Genomic DNA, 21,408 nt, shown 5'->3' on the forward strand with positions numbered 1-21,408 from the left:
TTTTCTTCAGCGGCAAATGCAACATTTTTTTGTTTTTTCGAATGATCAGTTAAGATTTCCATTTCATATGTTTTAAGATTTCCCATTTACTGAGTGACTGATTTATTCTCCCAGCCATCATGCTCTTGGATGGCTGTGACTTTCATTCGAAACCTTGGAGGTAGAGACCTCAGTATTTTCTTAACAATCTTTGCTTGCGAGAATGGTTCACCAAGGACCATTGCGCGATTCGCCAGATCCTGTACGCGTGTGTGAAAGTCGATGATTGACTCATCCTCATTCATGCGAAGCTCTTCGAATTCTGACTGGACCAGTTGCAATTTTGACTGTTTTACCGGTGTCGTTCCTTCGTAAGTGGACTCAAGAGCCTCCCAAGTACCTTTAGCTGAAGGAATACCTGCAACAATTGAGAACTGGCTTTCATGCATAAGAGAATAAATTATGTCTAAATCCTTATCATTGTTTTCAGCGTTGGTTATTTCTGTTTGAGTCCACTCAGTCTCAGGCTTAGCTATTTCTGTTTCGTTAGTGCTGGAACTGGGTTTGGTGGGATGTGTCCAACCTGCCACCACAGACCGCCACACGGCTTCACCTTGAGCTTTTAGATGCGTTCGGGTGCGAGCCTTCCAATATGCGTAGTTGTCGCCGGTCAACTGGGGAATGACTTTAGTACGAACCATTCTGTAACACTTAACACCCCGTGAGATCAAACAAATAAGCAATAAACAGATAAATAAAAATAGCCGCTGAAGAAATGAGTTCAAGATGCACGGATTCGCCAGATCGATAGACTAATAGATTAAGTCTACAGGCTCTGATACCAATTGAAATTGCACCGTGACACTTGAAAAATAAAAGCAATGTGTTTTTACTCGTTAATTAAGTTATGCACCAGTTTCGTTAATTAATTACACTCGTTTAAGCAAGTGTAAATAATGAAAGCAGAAAGCATAAAAGAAAGTAAAAAACACAAAGAAATTGTTACGCAGTTCGGAGCTCCTTCTCCTACGTCTGCGGGGCAACCCACGTCTGCCCAATCCACTATAGATGTTCACCAAAAGGAGTATTACAAGAGGTAAATACAGATGGCCTCCAGCCTTTACCACTACCACTCTTTCTAACACCTATCCAGGATTGACATACGAATACCGAACAATCTTCACCAGATGCTTCAGCAGTACCACGTACTGATCATGTAGTACAGATTAAATATTCTTAAGAATTAAATAATAAAACACATTAAAATGGGAAGCTTTGTAAATCAGATGTGAGCTCTTGAATTGTTAATCTCAAAGTTGGCAACTTTCTTCTTTGAGTGACTTCCTTTTATAGCAATGGATATGCATTACATTGATCCTTGAAATCAGCATCTCATAATCTTCATTAATCCCAGGCCACATATTTTTTATTTGAATGTTGCATTTCCTGACTTCTCATTCTCAACCAAATAATTTGTGGCCATGCAAATAAAATAATCAAATCTTCCACTAAATATTCCAAAGTCACATATTCATTTTCCCATGCAAGATTAATTCCACAATTTTCCACAATTAGCATATCTCCAATTCAATCATGACCACGTGTTTAATTCTTCAAAGCTGATTAACTTCACTGTCCATAATCAATATATATTCTTCTTCATAATTTCGAAAGTCTCCAATTTGAAACCATAGTGTAGAAATATAAAATCATACCTTCTGATATGAGACGATCCATGGTCCATATGTTAATTTCAAATAAATGCTCTAATTATTTTGTCAATTAAATTAGCCAATATAAACGGGTTTAATGTGTATCATTTGTACACTTACAATATATACTTTGAACTAGAACAAAGAAGAATGCTAACTTAATAAATTATAAGAGATGTTTGTGAAGTTTTCTGAAAGAATGTGATAGTAGGGGGAAATCGAATTTTCACATATTCAAGAATTTTGCAAAACAGCCACAACTATATATTAGACGAAGATTCAATAATGCATAAGGGCACATCAGCACATGTCAATCCACGTTCACTGCAGTTAGGTTCTTCTGTCTTTAATGTGAAACTTATACTAGAAAAGTTATTAATAAATGGAATGTAACAGTCTTCCGTTGTTGTCCAGCGGTTAGGATATCTGGCTTTCACCCAGGGGACCCGGGTTCGATTCCCGGCAACGGAACTTATATAGTTTTGTTGTGAAATCATTTCGTGCAGCTTGCTTCAGGATAATTGATAATAGATTCACTTACAGCATGTTAGGATTTGTATTCCATAATTGGAATAATATATCTTTAAAAGAGATAAATACCTTTATATATTATTATTATTATTATTATTAAAGTTTAGGAAAATACCTTTTGTTTGAAGCTTAGCTTGAAGAAAATTTTTAATCTAAATCATATGCAAATGGCTGAAGAGATGAGAAGATAGAGAGAAAAATTAGCTTGAAGAAAATTTTTAATCTAAATCATATGTAAATGGCTGAAGAGATGAGAAAATAGAGAGAAAAATAGCGTAAAAAATATTTAGGTTAAACAACTGTAAAATAGAAAATAAAATATATAAGCTATTCATGAGATCTCAGGAATAGCTTAATACAAGGGGAGGGGTTAGTAATAAATATTCCCCTTGTAGGGGGAATAATTCATTCTGCAAGTTCTTATCAAATAAAAGAATATACCTGCTATTACTGGAAATGCTATTTCATTCTATGCATATTCCGCGAACCAAATGTGCCGTTAAAGAAATAGACATAGTAATTCTATTTAGAGTAATCATATCATATCAATCCCTCTACAAAAATTTCCCTCCTTAAATGTCATTTTTTTAATTGGACAATTAACTTTCTTTCTAAATAATGGTGGGGTCACCTAAGTCATGGACATCAATGATTTTAAGCCACATCACGGGGGAGGGGAATTTGGAGGGGAAAAAATAATTTTCTTTTATTCCATGTTTAGTGCAATGTTTAACTTAAGAAAACGTGATATCAAGGAAAGTATTCTTTTTCGAGTTAATAATGGATTTAATCCTCGACTATAATAGTTTTTTCAATTTAGTTCTACACGACTTTTTGTGCTTAATTAGGTCATTGATTTTAATGGTTTTACTCAATTGAATTATTAACTATTAGAATCAAGGACTAAATTGGATTTAACACATTCTTTTTCTCAAGGAATGTACATTTTCTAGGATGATTGAGAATCTACCAAATTTATTCAATTACTAATTTATCATTTTTGACGTCAGGTTAATAGTCTTTTATAAATATAAGGAATTTGTTTCTCCCATCACTATACTTTTTTATCAAAAAAAATTACATTCAAATATGTAGTTAAAGTATTCTGTAATCTAGTTTGCAATATGATTCATTACGTAACAATATAATTAATAATAAATTCACTTAAAGAAATAGACATAGTAATTGTATTTATTCTCACGTTTAATTTGGTGAGATCTTTAACTTATGAAAGTTCATGTCAATGGGAATTTAAATCAATGGAATCACATTCCATGATAATAAAAAAAGTATTCTTATTCTCGGGTGACTGGTAATCTATTAATTTGTTCTATTATACATTTATCATTTTTGGCGTCATGTCAAAAGTTTCTTATAAATATTAAAAAAAAAATTGTTTCTCCCACCACTACACTGCACATTATTTATCAAAGAAATTTACATTGAAATATGTAATTAAAGTATTCTCTAATCTAATTTTCAATATGATTTATTACTGTAACAATGTAATTCATAATAAATTCACTTAAAGAAATAGACAATGCAATTCTATTTATTCCCATGTTTGGTGCAATCTTTAACTTAGAAATGTTTGGGTCAATGAGAATCACATTCCATTGGGATTTTAAATCAATGGACCTCATACTCCATGATTTCAAGGAAAGTATTATTTTTCTCAAGTGTTTGGGAATCTACCAAATTTATTCAATCTACTCTATATGAGATCGGGTGAGAGGTAAAACATGCCGACACAATTGTTTAATTTATTAAACTCTCAATTATTTGTTATGTTTTTTTTTTAATATTCATATATAAAAAGGATATATTAGAGATTATATAAAAAAAAAAAAAAAAAAAATTGGAGAAGTTTAAACAAATTAATCATGCATGTTAATTAATTTTCCATATAGAGTTATTCTATCAAGCATATTCTTTGAAAACATTTTTCAGATAATATAATAGATGGGAAAGTATCCCTTTAAATCTTTAAAAAGAAAAACAAAAAAAAAAAAAAAAAAAAAAAAAAAAAAAAAAAAAAAAAAAAGGGTAAGAAGAAAAAGACTTTCTTGTATTAACACACATTTCGATCTATTTTTTGAGGTTGAAGTGTTTAACTAACACACATTGGGGATGCTAAAGACAAGTGGCATGAAGTGCGAGGTCATGGGTTCGAGACTCAGTGGAAGCGATACTGACTCACTCGTTGGGTTTCAAGTAAGTTGGGAAAGTATATATGAACAGATATTATTACTTACATGTAAAAAAAAAAAAAAAAAAAAAAAAAAAAAAAAAAAAAAAAAAAAAAAAAAAACATTCGGGATATTATTTTTCTTGTACTTAAGTAGTTATTATATCTTTTTTTTTCTTCTTAAGCATTTTAATATTGAGTATATATTTGGTTCATGTTTAAGCAAATTCACACGTAGTCTGCGCATAACATACACATAGTGAGTTTGTATTTCTAACCTTTGGTCATAGACTTCAGTATTCAGATAAAGGTTGTTGAAGAATTGAAATGGTGTAGAGATTTAGCGTACATCTTTCACACTTAGGATTTTTTAGATGGCGTATAAATTTTTATAATGGAGCAATGAGAAGACCTAAACCTAAATATCATATATCTCATCAATATAAGTGAATAGTCAGTGAATACTCCATTACCTACCATAACCAAATTCTACTCCTAAAGCTCTAGTTAAACTTTGCACCACCTAATTTTCAATATATAATTATAATTAATAATATTAGGAAATAGGAAAACTGTTACCTTCTTCCGCTTTGCAAACATCAACCCAAAGAACAGAAAAATATGAAGCATGGAGACATATCCTCTTAGTGCGGGTGGTATCTAGTATGGTCAAAAGTAATTTGATCTCGGAACACTTACTTAGTTAACAATCTTAATGAAATAAACCGTATTTTTATTTCAAATTCAACTGTAGTACATTTTCTTAACAAAAATAAAACGGTGCACATACAAACCCTATTGTTATTCCACACACAAAAATAATAATAATAATAATAAATCATAAAACTAATTGTATATACAATTGCAAAGTGAACGAAGGTTTCATCTTTTCAACAATATCCTTGAATTTAAATGAAGGTTTGAAGACACTTATCTACTAATATCAACTTAATGTTAATCTGTTCAATGACTATTGTTTTTTTCTTTAATAGAACTCCCTAATGGCTAAGAACCTGATGTTGATATGTTTAGGGGTGTACATACTTTGGTAAATTTTTGGTTAACCGACCAAATCGAAAATTTTCAGTTCAGTTAATAGTTAAAGGATTTTTAAAATTTCGATTAACGGTTAATTCGATTCGAAACTGTCGGTTAACCGAATTAATCGAATAGTTAATTGAAATTATATATATATATATATATATATATATATATATATATATATATATAATGTAATATGTAAAATACTAAAAATGAGGAAAATCCCTTGAAATCAAATCTGAAATCTGAAATCTGAAATTAGAAATCAGAAATCAGAAATCCTAATTCCCTTTTCCCTCAGCGGCTGCGACTCAGCGTCTCGTCTCCCTCAGGCCTCGCCTAAATTTCTTCATCGTTTACTTACATGCTCCACCGGCGGCCGGCCACCACGAGGTCCACCGTCTAGTTGTCCACGAATCTTCTCCGTTGTCTACTCGTCTGCACAGCAATCCACCATCTGCTTGTCTGCTCAGTCTTCTTCGTCGTCTGCTCAGTAATCCACCGGCGACCAGCCATCACGAGGTCCACCAGTCTTCTACTCTTCTCTGTCGTCTCCTCCAGGCCACTAGTGCACCACGAGGTCAACGACTCCACGGCCAGCAGTCCACCACGAGGTCTGTGGGCAAATTATGTTGTGCAACCATGTGCATCATGCATGGTGCATGGTGCATGGTGCACACGGTTGCAAAAATGATGTCATTTTGACTAAAAACACGCGTCCCACCTAAAAAAAATCAGTTTCGGTTCCCGGCAACAATATTATGTTGTGTATAATTTGAACTAAAAATTCAGAATGAATGAACTAAATATCCAGAATGAATGAAATAAATATCAGCATGAACAAAAAAAAAAAAATCAGTTTAGATTTCCGTCTAGATATCCAGAATGAATGGACTAAATATCTGGAATGAATGAACTAAATATCTAAAATGAATGAACTAAAAATTCAGAATGAATGAACAACATAATGTTGTTGAGGGGAATCAAAACTGAATTTTTTTAAAAAGTAGGATGCGCGTTTTTAGTCAAAACGACGTCGTTTTTGCAACCGTGTGCACCATGCATGGTGCACACGATTGCAGAGCATAACCATTGAGGTCTGTGTTTTTTTTTTTTTTTTGTTAAATATTTTCAAGAGTATTAATACTGCATTGTTAACAAGTTTTGTTGTGTGAAATATTTGTTTCTTGCTAATAATAAAAGTTTATTTTAAGTTATCACTTTCCAGTGTAGTTTAAATGTTTCTATGTTCTATTTTCAGTGTGTATGCAAGTATGTTTAAATGTTTTCTATGTTTGATGTTTCAAGTATTTAAATGTTCTTTGAATGCTACTTGTAGATGTCAATGAGAGACATATCTCCTTTTTATACAGCTTCGTCGTTTGCTATTTCAACAAGTGAGACGGTAGGTGCAAGCCAACTTTCAAAAAACAGGAAAATAATAAAATCAAGGTCAAAAGTTTGGTCTCATTTTGAAAAAAATTACTTCATCTTCTAGTGTTACATCATGCAAATTATACATTGTGGGAAAAAATATGCTTCTGATCCAAAAAAAAAAAAAAAAAAAAATGAAACTGCATCATTAAAATATCACATTAATGCATGCAATTAAAATCCCGATAATGTGATCCGGATCCTAGCAAGGCAGTTAACATGGCTGCAAGAGTTTGAGCAGTGTGGACTACTCGAAACGACAAGGTGTGGAACGACAAAAATTGGGAAATGGATGCTTTAAGGAGGTTGGCGGACTCTTTTACGTTGTCTTGGATACAAGCTTATTCGCCAGGAACCAGTTCAATGCATGTATCGCCAAACTCTGCGAATGAGTGGAACCCACCATCGGAAGGGACGTTAAAATGTAATATTGATGCCGCTATGTAAGATGATACGGTGGGTTTTGGAGCAGTCTTCCGGGACCATGCAGGGAGGTTTGTAGCAGCTTATGGAGGTCAGTTGATCAGCAACCAAGATCCCTATCTTGTCGAGACGTTGGCCGTAAAGGAAGTTCTTCCCTGGCTCAAGAGTCGTAATTTGAGGAACGTTATTGTAGAATCAGTTTAAATTTTTGCATTAGTTTCAATTCTGTTCGTCATGACTTTTCATAAGTTGGACTAATTATTAAGCAATGTCATTCACTTGCATGTGACATTGCGAACATTGTGGTTCACCATGTCAAGAGGTCAGCAAATCACGTAGCTCATGTGCTTGTACGAGCACCAAGTTCTCCTTCTGCCCTTGGGGTTTGGGATATGTCCCTGCCCAGTTGTATTTCGGCTTTTTTCGATGAGTTAATATAAGTTGTTTGAGCTTTGGTTTTCAAAAAATAAAAAATAAAAAATCCGATAATGTTGACAAGTCGCAATCTCAAATTGTTTTGCAAAATAAGGGTAATGAAGGGGAAGTTATGGATATGTTTGGACTTAATAATTTGTGCTTTTATGTTTATAATAATGTTGTTATGGTATTGTTTTTATATACTTCCGATGATAACAATGTCATCTACATAAACCACTAATAAGATAATACCTGCTTTAGAACCTTTTTAAAAAACATAATGATACCAATAATAAGATAATACCTGCTTTAGAACCCTTATAAAAAACATAATGATCATACTTTCCTTCCAAGATGCTAAACCTCACAATTGTTTAACTAACGTTCCCAAAGCACAGGGGCTTTGCTTTAGGCCATACAAAGATTTGCGATGTAAAAAAAACATTAACATACTCCCACTAAGCATATAAACACATGTGGTTGCTCTTGTAGACCTCTTCTTGAAGACACCATGTAGAAATGCATTCTTAATGTCTAGTTGATGTAAGGGCAAATCATACATGAGTAACCTAACAAAGGTCAATTTTGTGATAGGAGAAAATTGGTCATTGTAATCAATACCATAGGGTTGTGCATACCCTTTAGCAACTAGACGAACCTTGAATTGAACCACTGACTCAAAATTAACTTTCTAGAAACACATATTTGCATCTAATCGCCTTCTTCCCTGGAGGTAAATCCACCAAATTTTATGTATCATTGAAATCTAAAGCATTCATTTCTTCATTCATGGTATTACGCCAACTAGAGTGGGATAAGACCTTTTTGAAAATTTTAGGAGTTGTTATGAGGTCAAGTGAAGCAATAAAATATGAGTATAAGAGACAAAAGACGAAACAAAATAAATACATGATCTTTTACCTTTACGGAGAGCTATTAACAAGTTACCTGGAACTTCCGACGAAGAAGCCGACTCATAACATGAGACGACTGTTCTGTCAAGAATAGAAGCTAAAGAAGTTTTCGAGTTGAGAGTAACTATCTCTAGAAGAACAAATCATTATCTTACCCTTGATTATGAGAAGTGGAAGGAGATGATGAAAGAACATCTTGAAGGAGATGATGAAAGAACATCTTGAAGGAGATGATGGAGCAACACCTTCATGAAAAGTTACATCAATAGGCTCCAGATATCTTCCCGTAGTTGGAAGTAATACTTATACCCTTTTTTTGACACAAGTATCCCAAAAAGTGCACTTTAGTGATTTTGTGTCTAACTTCGTAAAATGAGAGTGAACATCTCTTACAAAACAAGTACACCCAAGCATTTTTGGTGGAATACGAAACACATGCTTTTTGTGGTAAGAGAGTGATATGTTGTTTTTCCATGTAACACTGAGTTGATAAAAAAAAAAAAAAACAAGTAGAAACTGCATATGCCCAAAAGTGTTTAGGAACTTGCATTTGGAACAAGAGAGCTTGAAGAATCTCCAATATGATTGGTGTAGAATACCATGTTCAAGCATATAAGACGAAAAGGGACCAAAAAAAAAAAAGAAAAAAAAAAGATGTACACTTTGCACTATCACTCCTCAAAACAAGAACATAAATATTAAGAGAAATTACCATTTTAGTCCCTAATTGTTTCCCAACTTTCAATGTAGTTCCTAATTTTCAATTTCAAATTTTTTTTTTTTAAACCACAAAAGTGGATGATATTATTGCTGTAAAAATGCAACTATACAATCATGAGGGACTTTGTCCCAAGTGTTCGTACCAGCATGAGAGCCACATACCCTAACTAAAGTGTAGGCGATCTAGTTCGCTGACCTACTAATGTGAATCCTAAGATATACTGTCAAAATTTGACATAAGGTTAATACAAGATTGAACAACAAAGCCTAAGGTAGTTCTATTTGCAACATGATATTTCCAAACAATTAATTTGATCCTCAAATTATTTAAAATTGTCAATTAAACCATTCGAGGATCATATAAAAAATTTTAAAAATAAAAAAATTACTATTTTGGTCCTTCAAAAGGATTTAAATGAATTAAACAATTAAATGATTAAATTAGTTGAAATTGAAAACTTAACAGTGAAAAACAAATAATAGACCAAAATGATGATAAATATTAAATTGTGTTTTTATCTTACCACAAAAAGCACGAAATGAAAAAACAAATTCAGACTGACTTCTCATAACATATAACAAAATCATACGAGAATAATAGTCAACAAAAGTAACAAAATACTAAAACACTGATTTGGAGATGACACAACTAGGACCCAAACATTATAATCAAACTCATGACCATCCTCATACGAAAATCTTGTTCTACCCACGCCACGCCACCCCTGCAAAGCACTCATAGACTCTAGTTAAATTGCGAAAATGTTGACATGTAAAGTCTACCATAAAATCTCTAATGCATATACTATAGGAACTTGCATGCTCGTATCAGCTTATGCACTGTAACAGTACAATGCATGAATTGACACATTTACATTGTAATATTTATATTTTTGAACATTTTTGCGGGTGAATGGCTATCACAAAATTCTAGGAAAAGAAATATAATACTAAAACAAATTGGACAAAATTACATGATGGTAACTCCCAGAGGCAGCAAATGGGCAGCAAGCCACCTGGTTTTAAAAGAATTGAATTTCAAGCTCTTTTTTTTCTTTTTCTTTTTTTAATAATCCTTTTAACCAAGTTTTTTATCATATCCTTTGAGGTTAAGATTGAACCATTTTTTCTTCTTGGATTCTGAACTTCCATCTTCTGGACTTTCCGCCTTAAAGTCGTCACCAGGAGATCTACTGCTACTTTCATTACTGAAAAGCCCACTCCCATTACCACCAACGGTAACAACTGCCCTTGTGATGGTGAAGGCAGAATGGATGGTGTCTCGTTGTTTCAGAAGTTCCTCAACCTGTTGGTAGAAAAAAAAAAAAAAATCAATTGAGTAAAATATAAAATGCAATTTTTATGGCTTAATGTCACACATTCAGACAGACATTCTTCCTGATTAAGGGTTGAAAGTACCACAAGATAGCAAAGCAAAATATTTCATAGAAACATCATGGGGGGAAACATTTGAGTAATTGACAGAGAGGAACAAGGATTTGATGAACTTACTGACTGCTTCTCCTGGCTGTATCTGTTGGTGACTTCCTGGAAACGCGCCAAAGCCTGCAAACAAAAAATTGACAAAAGATTAACCGGAATGTATACAGATGCAATCACTAAGCACCAAGCTAGAGAGCAGGCAGGCAGGCAACCTTTCTATACTCTGTCTCAAACTGTCGAAGCTCATTTCTCTTGCTTAGAATCTGAGCCTCAATATCCTTCAGCTTACTTGTTGTATCCTCATATGTCTTGGAACAAAGAGCCTCAATTGTGTACGTTGCAGGTTTAAAGAAGTTATCTCCTGCACATAAAAAAAAAAAATAAATGAGTCCTAGGCAAGTTTTAACCATTCTGTGTAAATAATGAGTCACAGTAACCAAAAGAGAATAATTGAGTCCAGACCATAAACAGCAAAAATATGAGTGCCAGCCTTTAGCTCTGAGATTTCACAAGGTTGAAGGCCTTCCAGCCTTTTGAAAAAAGCAGCTTCTGGATCCTTAGCCATTGCTAACTACAAAGAAAAACACATTTATAAAATATGATACACCCTTGAAATTGTTTTGAAATGAAAAGATGTTAATATACACACCGCATTTACTGTTGAATCCATTCTATAAACCTGAAAATGCAAGAAATACATCCCTGCTGATGTCACCTTCCCTGCTTTTTCACTATCTTCCTGTTTTCATTGACAAAACATCAGGTTTATTAAGTCTAGACTAGAGAAAAAAATCAATAAAAAAATGTCACATAAAAACAAGTTCCTTAAATCAGTAAACATGCGTTGGATTCCTATGTAACATTTAATCTTTATTTTTATTTATTTATATAAGCAATAACAATTGTAATTAGGAAAAAGACACGGAAGCGTTTACAGCATTGCAAAAGTTCTTATTCATAATTCTAAGCTAATGTTGAATTTAAAAAGTCCATGATATAATATACAACATTTACAGCCATTTTAATCTAATATGCAGGACAAGAAAACCTTTTTAACCAACATTAGTTTCAACAACAGAGTCGTCAAAATGGAATTCCCCTCAAATATGCATGTTTAAAATATTGAAAGTACCGCTTTTTAATAACACTACACCCATCGGAGGCCATGATATGAAGCTTGTTGAATTATGAAAACTAGAAACCTTAGTGTAGCCCAAGTTTGAACCTAACCTATTATTAGTTAAGGCCATAAAGTTCCTATATAGGCATGTCTAACTTCTTATCTTAGAATGCATGCAATCTAGTGCAATATATTATTAATACAATCATATATTATTCTTTCTGGATCACATATTTTTCTTCTGCCTAACTAGTGGGCAGTGATTACTCTCCTACCCACCAAACCTTTCAATCCCTCAAATTTCAACATCGTATTAGACCCTAGATGCAAATCTATACATTTTCAATAAAAAAATTTAGTTTTTTTCCCGAGATTTTCTACTCATCATAACGGCCAATTCTTATTCCAATTTCCAACCCGTTCCAGTGGTTTTTTGAAAATCAACACAACCAAATTCTTCAAGATGCTGTCACGCCCTATCACCAAAGAACCCATCACTGGAGTACTGGTGACTAACTGCCAGATCTCACAGTCAGTTTTTCAGCCAGATCTCCTTCTCTAGTGGTCCAATCACCTTACTGCAAACACCATTGGACTCATTTCCCTTCAGCAATCAAGCCTATAAATTTCGGAAACTGCCTTTGCTATTGGTCCAATCACCTTACTGCCAACACCACTGGACTCATTTCCCTTCGGCAATCAAGCCAATAAAATTTCGGAAACAGCCTTTGCTGCCAGCATCACGGACCGGCACGTGGCTGAGGCCACCTTTGATGACTGTCTCAGGAAAAAATTTCAGATCCCTTCTTTGCCATTTTTCAGTCTTTCTAATGCAATTTGAAGGTTTTTTGCCACCTAGAATATTCTATATTTTTTGGCATTGTCATGTATGTTTCTTTATTTCCAATGTGCCATCTTTATTCCCCAAGGGTGTCCAACTTTGGCACTACCATATTCTATTTCCAAAAGCTGTTTGTTAAACCAGTGTTTTTTTTTGCTAAAGGTTTCACTTAATCGCTTTGGGGCTATCTTCATTACTATGAGCTAGATGTATCCCTTGTTCGGTTGTTCCTGCTCTGTTTCACCTCTATCACAATTGATGGGCAATTTGACATTTGTCCTAGAGTTCTTGTGTTTCTGTGTGATTGAGGTTGTTCGTGTTCAGTTCCATCCTTTGCACTTCCATTTTCATTCCCAAGAGTCGTGCATAATGTTGTGTCTTCCGAAACCATCCAGCACTATTATCTATCTTCTAGTCACATATTGGCCCTGTTTGGTAAAAAATTGGCCTATAGGCTAATTTAAGCTTATTTGACCATTATTAATTGTTTGATTTAGTTAAAATCTCAATATAAATGTTTGGTTAATTAGCTTTTTGCAACTCCAAAAGGCTAAAATTTAAAAAGCTACTCCAAGCAACTTTTTCAATTAGCTTTTTGAGAAAAGAAATTATACCAAACAGCTATCAACTAACAGCTAATTTACCAAACACTTTTCTACAATCAGCTAATGTTAGCAACTATTTATACCCTTTAATTAACACAATCAGCTAACAGCTAACAGCCATTTTACCAAACAGGGCCATAATCTTCTTTTGTAGTTTTGAGTAAGGTGGAGTGCTTGTTATTCAAGCTTGGAAATTCTAGATGTTCTAGCTTGAGGAGTGTTGAATTATAGAAACTAGAATTAATTAATTAATTAATTCCAAAAAAATCACTACAATTCTCAATTAATTAATTAATTATGGATTTAATTGTCATTGAAATCCAAATTTAATTGTTTATTTCCACTCAAATTAATTTATAATGCATTATTATTATTAGTTAAACCCCAAAATGGAAGAGGGAAAAAAATCACTGCAAATCCAAAGTAGGTAAATATATTTATTTACCCAAAATTTTTTTTACTACAAATCCCCATTGTTTAAAATATTTTAACAATATATAACAATGATTAATTTCTAGATATTTAAAATTAATATTTTCTAGAAACAAAAATATTATTTAAACATGTAAATATTATACTAAAATTAAAATTATATATATGAATATGTATGTATATATAAAAAAATATAAATCATCAATCAATATGATTGTGCTTTTCATAGAATTAAATATAAGAAAAAAATCACCAATATAATTCATACATACAATTAAATTATTTATTTAGATCACCTATTTAGCTCAAATTAATCAAAATTATTTAAATTAAGAAAATACAACTAAATAAGGAAATCAGAAAATTAAATACTACTATTATCTATTTATATCACTTTACTGTTAAATAATTCCAAAAAATATCACTGTAAATCCTAATTAATTTAATACTTGTAAACAATTTCAAAAACCCAAAAAAAAAAAAAATAAAAAAAAAAAAATATTTTAGTCATCCTGATTTCTCAGACCAGAAGAAAACCATATCTCCAAATTATTTATTAATACAAAAAGCATGGCACTGATGCATTTATTTATGGTATGCTGATAATAAGACTCCCTTATAACAATCAATAGAGGAAGGGATTAATAATAAGCAAATGTTAGAAACTAAGATTGCAATACCTGCAAGGCCAGCCCATAACCTCCATTTATATCTTGCTCAAAATAAAGTAGCTGCAACACAAACAACAGGTGAAATGCAATTTAGTATCTTAGTATGCTACAACTGCAGGTAAATTAGATGCACACAGCACATATATCCAATTTTGAAACGGACTACGAGATAACTATTGATTATCACTGTTGGATGATAAATAATGTATGAATTTACCTTAAATTTGCTTTGAGCAGCTGAGGTTACTCTAACTACAATCCCTGAAACAGCTTGTTCCTCGCTAATTGTTATACCAAAAAAATGAGCATTTTGCTTCTCGACCTGCAAGAAAACTTGAGTGAGCAACTAGCAAAAGCCTAGTGACAGTTCCATTTAAAGAAATTTAGAAACAACAAACCTTTGCACTAAATGATGTTCCAATTGGAAGAGGCCTGATTGTGACAGTTCCATTTAAAGCCTCCTCAAGAACATTAGCGGAAATGGTAGTCTTAATAGGGACTCCCAACTTGCTATCCAGAGAAGTAAATCAAATGTTACCAAATCAATCACGAGAATATTTTAGATACCAAGTTTTTGCAAAAGAATACCTGAATAAAGCTGCAAACACTGTGTTAACAGTTCCAAGGTTGGATAAATCAACTTCCATATCCATTCCATCAACATCTAGAGCCTTAAACATTTAAAATATCAAAGTTCCATTAATTGACAGATGCGGAAAATTACTAAAAGAACCACAATCAGTAGAAAGTTATAATGCAATTATTAGAAAGAATAAAACTGAAACAAATTTATTTATGCTCTAAATGGTAAAAACAATAATGTAATTTCAACTGTTTTAAGCAATAATATAATGAGTGCTACTAATTTTGAAAAGATGATAGATTATGGCTTTAAATAAAGTATGGTTACTTGTTAGAGATCCATAAAAACTGCCATCAAAACAAATTTACCAAACTAAAATCCAGAAAAAGTAAGATTATGCATTCAGATGATAACATGAGAAGCAGAACTGGGAGTTAGAATGTTAGATTCTAACATCCTTGAGATCAGGCATGTTAAAGAGACTGCCTTCAATTTAAGATTTTATGATTTGTTGTTCCACCTTTACCCAAATAGATGTAGACATGTAGTTATCTACACATGTTTATGTCCATAAAGCTGCCTGGCCTCAGATGTTAGTTAAGGCAATTAGATTTAGAAACTGCAAGTTTAGTTTTTCTCAGTTCCAAAAAGGAACCAACACAATAAATTAAATTCAGTCTGGCAAGGTCAGCAGAAATTGTTCTGGCTTCTTGAATATAAATTGCATATGCTAGGACTATGATTCTGTGCCTCAAACAAATGTGCAAGATGCATAGCGGGTCAGATGCAGTTTTAGATTTCTCACCCCAAAACCCATAGGGGCAAAGAAAAAAATACAAAACCCACTATTCTGACATTGATAGACTTTACAGAAACAAGTTGAGTTGCTTCCAGAGTAGAATCTAATTAATGAATAGCTATTTCCTAAACTCAAGGTTTCAGCAAACTAGCAAGCAAAATATCTCATAACAAAACCAAAGGTTGTTGATGCTTTAACTGAACATTTCATATCACAACTACTGAAGAGCTATAATCCTTAGTTAAAAGACTTTTTTAGGCATTGCTCTTAGACAAAATTTAAAAATCAGGTTAGTCTAGTAAACAAGGGCTTTACAACTGGGTGTACATGCAACAGTCAGAGATGACAAAAGAATTGCAAACTGAGGTAGTTACACTTAGCATTCCACCATAAAATTAAGAAAGCACCTCAAATCCAGCCATATCATATCGCCTCCTTTTCTCAGGATCAGATAAAATGCCATACGAATATGCAACCTCCTTGAAATGTTCTGAAGCCTCAGGATTGTCAGCATTTTTATCAGGATGATACCTGCATAAATTCAAGCAAATAAATCATATATAAAAATATCATTGAATCAGAAAATTCCCAAACACCATATTCCAACCTTTGCAATTATAGAAATTTCCTCCACCAATCATCCCCAGGTTTACAGCCAACTCCAATTACACCAAATTCACTAATACCAAGCTTCAAGTACCCATGTCAACATACTTTCAGCACTTGGATATAAGTCAAGAACACCTCTAACCACATTAACAAAACTTTCACAAAATTGATAGTCACGTCACGTAGAATTTTGGAAGTAACAATTCAGCTTAAACAATTGTCTAATTCCTCACACTTAACAAAATATAAACTCTCAGAGAAGTTTTTATAATTCCAAGTAATTCATATTAGAACTCATCAATTTAAAATGTTTGGATACATATACTATCAAACTATCAAACAACACAATTAACTTCTTTAAAAAAAATAAAAATAAAATTAAAAAAAAATTATAGAAGAAGGAAACTTCACATACTTGAGAGCAAGTTTTCTGTAAGCTGTTTTTATCTCTTGATCGGAAGAATCCTTCGTAACACCCAAAACCTCATAGGGATCTCTCCGCAACGATGGGGCTGACGACCCCTCGATTTTCGAGCCACCCATCGGAATTTTGCCCACTTCCAGAAACCTTTCTCCTTGAGCTATCTATTCGATTCTAATTACCCAATAAGCCTTCCGAACATAAAATCTCCCTATTTCTAGCCTGAAAATCTACCAGCATTGACCAAATATTTTTCACAAAATGCAGAGCATTGAATCCCTTGTTTTTTCTTTGGGATTAATGAGAATTATTGAACATTTAACTGATAAGATATAAAGAAAACAGTAGCAGGTCTACTTTACAAGGATGAAGGATGTGAAGTAGATAATTATTAGACATACAGATCTGGTTATGTACAGAAACAGAAAATTAGGGTTTTGAGAAATTTACAGAGGATGTGAATGATTTGAAATATGATCTCAAATAAGAGGAACAGAGAGAGAAAGGGGTGACCTTCACTTTTTGCTTGTGTGCGTGAAAGAAATGATATTCTATTATACCAGCCAATTTTTGGACATGATTTATTATAATAATAATAAGAGAAAATTGAATCTTTGATCCCTGAGTTATGTCCAAGTTTCGATATAGGAGTTATGATCGTATTCATTTTTAGTTCTTCAATTATAAATAAAGTGACGCATTTGGTCTCCGACCGTTAAAATCGATAGAAAAATTAAAAAATATTTAAAATTTGAGGAGTAAAGTAGAAATTCACATTTTATTCTCCTTCTTATATCAAAATCACTTTCACAACATTATTTTTCACTTCTTAGCCTCTTATTTTAAGATTGTTCAGTTCTAAAAGCATTTCAATAACTTTAGTATGACTTGTTAGGAACCTGGCTCTGGTATAGCAAACTTATTTAGCACAAACAAAGAAACACTTGATCATTGTCTTCAGACGTGTGAAACACATTATCCTATCAATTTTCAATTTTCTTTATAAGTAACAAAGGTAATCAAGCTAGAACTTTTGAGATATAAAATGGTGTCAAATTTCTCATGTTGCATTTATAAAAATTCACCAACGGAATAACTTGAAATTTTTAGTATGTAAAATTTTTTCATATGCAATATTTTAGTCAATAATCGTTTTTAGAAGTTACAAAATTTTTTAAAATTTTTATAACTCAGTCCTAGGTTCTCCATTCATTACTCTGGTTAAGAAGACAGTGGAGGTGAAGGATATATATATATATATATATATATATATATATATATATATATATATATATATATATATATATAATAAAATATAATATAATTTTCATATATTGTCAGGATATACGATTCTTGATTAAGTTACTGCAAAGCTACGTAAAAATCTCAAGTTACTCTCTTGGTGAATTTGAGTCATGGCCCTGAGAGCTAGAGAAGGAGAAGAGAATGGGAGGAGTCTCGGATCAGAAGAGAAGGCTGCAAAAATGTTAAGTATGGGAAGTCAGGGACCAAAACGTTGTCGTTTGAAGACGAGCAATTACGCGGCGGTTATTACTAATCCAAACGGTGTCGTATGAAGCGGCTGGAATGAGGTGGTTGGCCAACTAATCCAAACGACGACGTATGAAGATGGGAGTTGAAGGCAGGTCTCAAACGACGCCGTATCACCATGCCTGAGCTGGATTGTTCTCAGCGAGAAAATCGGAGTTTGTTAGGATATTTTGGGATGAATCCCAACTTTAAATTATTTGTTTTTTGGAGATGTTTTTTATGTTGTTTTTGGTCTGAAGTTACAGAACCCTAATTCCTCTTTATCTAAAAGTTTCTACTCTTCTTCTTCATCTATTTCCTTCTGTTATTTCCTTTCTGTTTTGTTGTCAAATTCCAGGGGTTGTGACATTTGGTATCAGAGCTCCTTTGCTGGGCTACAATGGTGAATAATGAAGAAAGATTTAGGGCCTTGCAAGAGAAGCAAGCTGAGTTTGAGGCAAGGTTGGAAGCAAGTAACCTTGAGCAGAATACAAGGATCACTACTGGGCAATAGAGAATGGAGGACTCTATCCTGGAGCTTATAGCTCACATGGTGGAGTGGAAAGACGAGATTATGGAGCTGTTGAGGTTGAACAGGCCACCCCCACCTTCCATGGACCAACCTTCAGTCCATGGACAACCCCACCCTCCTCAGCAGAGTCCAGGAGAAGGCAGTGTAGATCCAGGAAGAAGACCAGGAAAAGAGCCTGTTGATGGAGAACAAGTGGAGGTGGAAGAAGTCTCTGATGGAGATGATGGCTTGCCAGAACACCCTTTTGGTTACCATGGATTTTCTGGGAATGCAGCTAGGCCAAGACTGGCTAGGAGAGTACACTTTGGGGCAAGAGCTGGCCAAAACAACCCAGGGGGTGAGCAAGGAATGAGGTATAAACATGAATTTCCCTCTTTTGATTATGAGAATCCAAGACTGTGGGTAGTTAGGTGTGAGAGGTTTTTTATGTTAACCAGAATCCCCAGGGATGAAACCATGCATGTTTTATGTGTAAACTTAACTGGCAAGGTGGCTATGTGGTATGAGGCATACTTAAATGGATTAAGGGAAGGGTTTCAATGGCCTAATTTTGCAAATGTAGTGGTAAAGAGATTATGTGGGAGTAATATTGATGTAATGGAGGAGTTTTCTAATTTTAAACAGTGGGGTAATGTAGTGGACTTTTCTGATAAGTTTGAGGAGTACAAAGGCTTATTAGTGCAGATCTACCCCTACTTGACTGATCAATATTTCCTGGATAGCTTTGTGGTGAGATTAAAGCAACAACTCAGATGTTTTGTGAGAACATCTAAGCCTAATAGCTTGGAGGATGCCATTTGGCTGGCCAGGCAAAATGAACCAGCAAAAACCTAAAGCAGCCAGAATACCACCAGATCTACAGCCTCAAACAATCTTCACTCCAATGCTAGATCACCTGAAATCAGTAAGTTCAGAGATCAACTGAAGGAGCAAAACAGATGTTCCAGATGTTTTGAGCCTTGGAACCCTGGTTATAGATGTAAAGGTCCCACTTTTAATATCATTGAAGGGGCTGATTTTCAAGAGAATGCAGAGGGCATGAGTGGGGACCAAGATGAGAATGTGGAATCCTTAGTAGAACCAGAAACAGAAGAAGTGGAGATTACTATGAATGCAGTGATTAGAGGGGAAGGCCTAAACACTATTAAGTTGCTAGGCATCATTAATAAGCAGCAGGTTACCATACTGGTGGATAGTGGGAGCACACATAGCTTTGTGGCCCCAGGGTGCTTAAGTTAGGGGTTGTGATATAGTCTTGGGAATGGATTGGATTGACTTCTTTTTATTAGTGTTACTATTATTATTATTATTTAATTATATGTAACATAGTTAGTATTTGTGTGGTTCTAGAATTAGTCTTATATTTCAAGTGTATTACTCAGGAGTGTTTAGTGGTGAGATTAGATATACTCACGTGTAATTGTTTTCAGTTTTGAATTGAATGAATTATCTTTCTAATCTGGTATCAGCCTAAACGATCCTACTGATCGCTTCCCTTTCGCAACCAAACCCCTTTTCCCGTACCCAACTTTTTTTTCCCGGCGACGATGTCTTCTCGGTCCTCCGATAGGCCTTCTTCCACCGGCGGTGCACCACCCTCTTCCGGCAACAACCCCCTCAATGGCGCACACCACTTCATCTCGATGAAGTTAACGAGCAGAAATTTTCTCTTCTGGAGAACACAGCTTCTCCTGTTCCTTCGCGGTCAGGATCTCATCGGGTACGTAGATGGTTCCACCCCGTGCCCGTCGCCGACTATCGCTGCCACGCCGTCCGGAGAGTCGGGCTCCGATGCTTCCTCTGCTGATCCGGTTCCCAATCCGGCGTACAAAATATGGACTCAACAGGATCAATCGATCCTTTCCCTCCTCATCTCGGCAATGTCTGATGAGGTCCTCCATCTCGCTGTAGGCCGGAATACTTCCGCGGAGGTGTGGCGCTCCATCTATTCGGCTCTTGGTTCGAACACCCAAGCCCGATGTCTCAGCCTTCTCAATCAATTCCAGACCATGCGGCAAGGCAGTTCTTCCCCGACGGAATTTCTTGGGCGTGCGGAGCTTCTTGTCGAGGCTCTTGCGCAGGCCGGCCAACCATTGTCACTTGGCGAATAGGGGTGTTAGCGAACAGAGCTTTCGGCAAACTACTCATGTTCGTGTTCGGCAAGCGTTCGTTTATGTTCGTTTGTTAAGGTAAACGAACCATTAACAAACAAAAATTAGAGCTCGATTAATAAACAAACAGAGCTTGAACAGTTGTATGCTCGTTTGCTAAGATATCGTGAACAAGCTCGTTTGTGTTCGTTTAATAATGTTCGTGAACAAGCTCGTTTGTGTTCATTTAATAATGTTCGTGAAAAAACTCGCTTGTGTTCGTTTAATAATGTTCGTGAACAAGCTCGTTTAGTGTTCGTTAACAATGTTTGCGAACATGAACGTAGATTATTTCTTGTTTACGAACGAATTT

General features: G+C 34.3%; 1 protein-coding gene, 1 long non-coding RNA gene and 1 other non-coding gene across 4 annotated transcripts; 1 reads left to right on the forward strand and 2 right to left on the reverse strand.

The window, feature by feature from the left end:
- Positions 1-2,090: 2,090 nt before the first annotated feature.
- TRNAE-UUC lies at positions 2,091-2,162 on the forward strand. Its single transcript has one exon. It is a non-coding gene; the product is annotated as a tRNA-Glu (tRNA).
- A 7,946-nt stretch (positions 2,163-10,108) lies between these two features.
- Positions 10,109-17,418, reverse strand: LOC109179653 (chaperone protein dnaJ 15-like). 2 transcript variants are annotated; one of them, XM_019329147.1, is made up of 11 exons: positions 16,878-17,418; positions 16,261-16,384; positions 15,060-15,142; positions 14,870-14,981; positions 14,689-14,793; positions 14,481-14,531; positions 11,452-11,541; positions 11,265-11,373; positions 11,015-11,163; positions 10,872-10,925; positions 10,109-10,665 (listed from the first exon to the last, which is right to left on the reverse strand). In XM_019329147.1, the coding sequence occupies exons 1-11, from the start codon at positions 17,003-17,005 to the stop codon at positions 10,438-10,440; spliced, it is 1,233 nt and encodes a 410-aa protein (XP_019184692.1). In that variant the 5' UTR covers positions 17,006-17,418; the 3' UTR covers positions 10,109-10,437. The 2 variants fall into 2 exon arrangements, with proteins under 2 accessions (XP_019184692.1, XP_019184693.1); XM_019329148.1 differs by having other exon boundaries at positions 16,261-16,343; positions 16,878-16,963.
- Positions 12,282-13,180, reverse strand: LOC109179654. The gene is made up of 2 exons (XR_002053960.1): positions 12,583-13,180; positions 12,282-12,496 (listed from the first exon to the last, which is right to left on the reverse strand). It is a non-coding gene; the product is annotated as an uncharacterized LOC109179654 (long non-coding RNA).
- Positions 17,419-21,408: the final 3,990 nt, after the last annotated feature.

This window comes from Ipomoea nil, unplaced genomic scaffold (genome assembly GCF_001879475.1).
Source record: "Ipomoea nil cultivar Tokyo-kokei standard unplaced genomic scaffold, Asagao_1.1 scaffold0937, whole genome shotgun sequence".
Lineage (NCBI taxonomy): Eukaryota > Viridiplantae > Streptophyta > Magnoliopsida > Solanales > Convolvulaceae > Ipomoea > Ipomoea nil.

What these genes read in the sequence shown, in the direction of transcription:
- LOC109179653 (XM_019329147.1), bottom strand. Translation starts at nt 17,005, where the DNA reads ATGGGTGGCTCGAAAATCGAGGGGTCGTCAGCCCCATCGTTGCGGAGA. An exon ending in ATGATATGGCTGGATTTGAG is followed by an intron (nt 15,143 to 16,260) that starts GTGCTTTCTTAA and finishes TAAATGTTTAAG; the next exon opens with GCTCTAGATGTTGATGGAAT. An exon ending in TGGATTCAACAGTAAATGCG is followed by an intron (nt 11,374 to 11,451) that starts GTGTGTATATTA and finishes TTTTCTTTGTAG; the next exon opens with TTAGCAATGGCTAAGGATCC.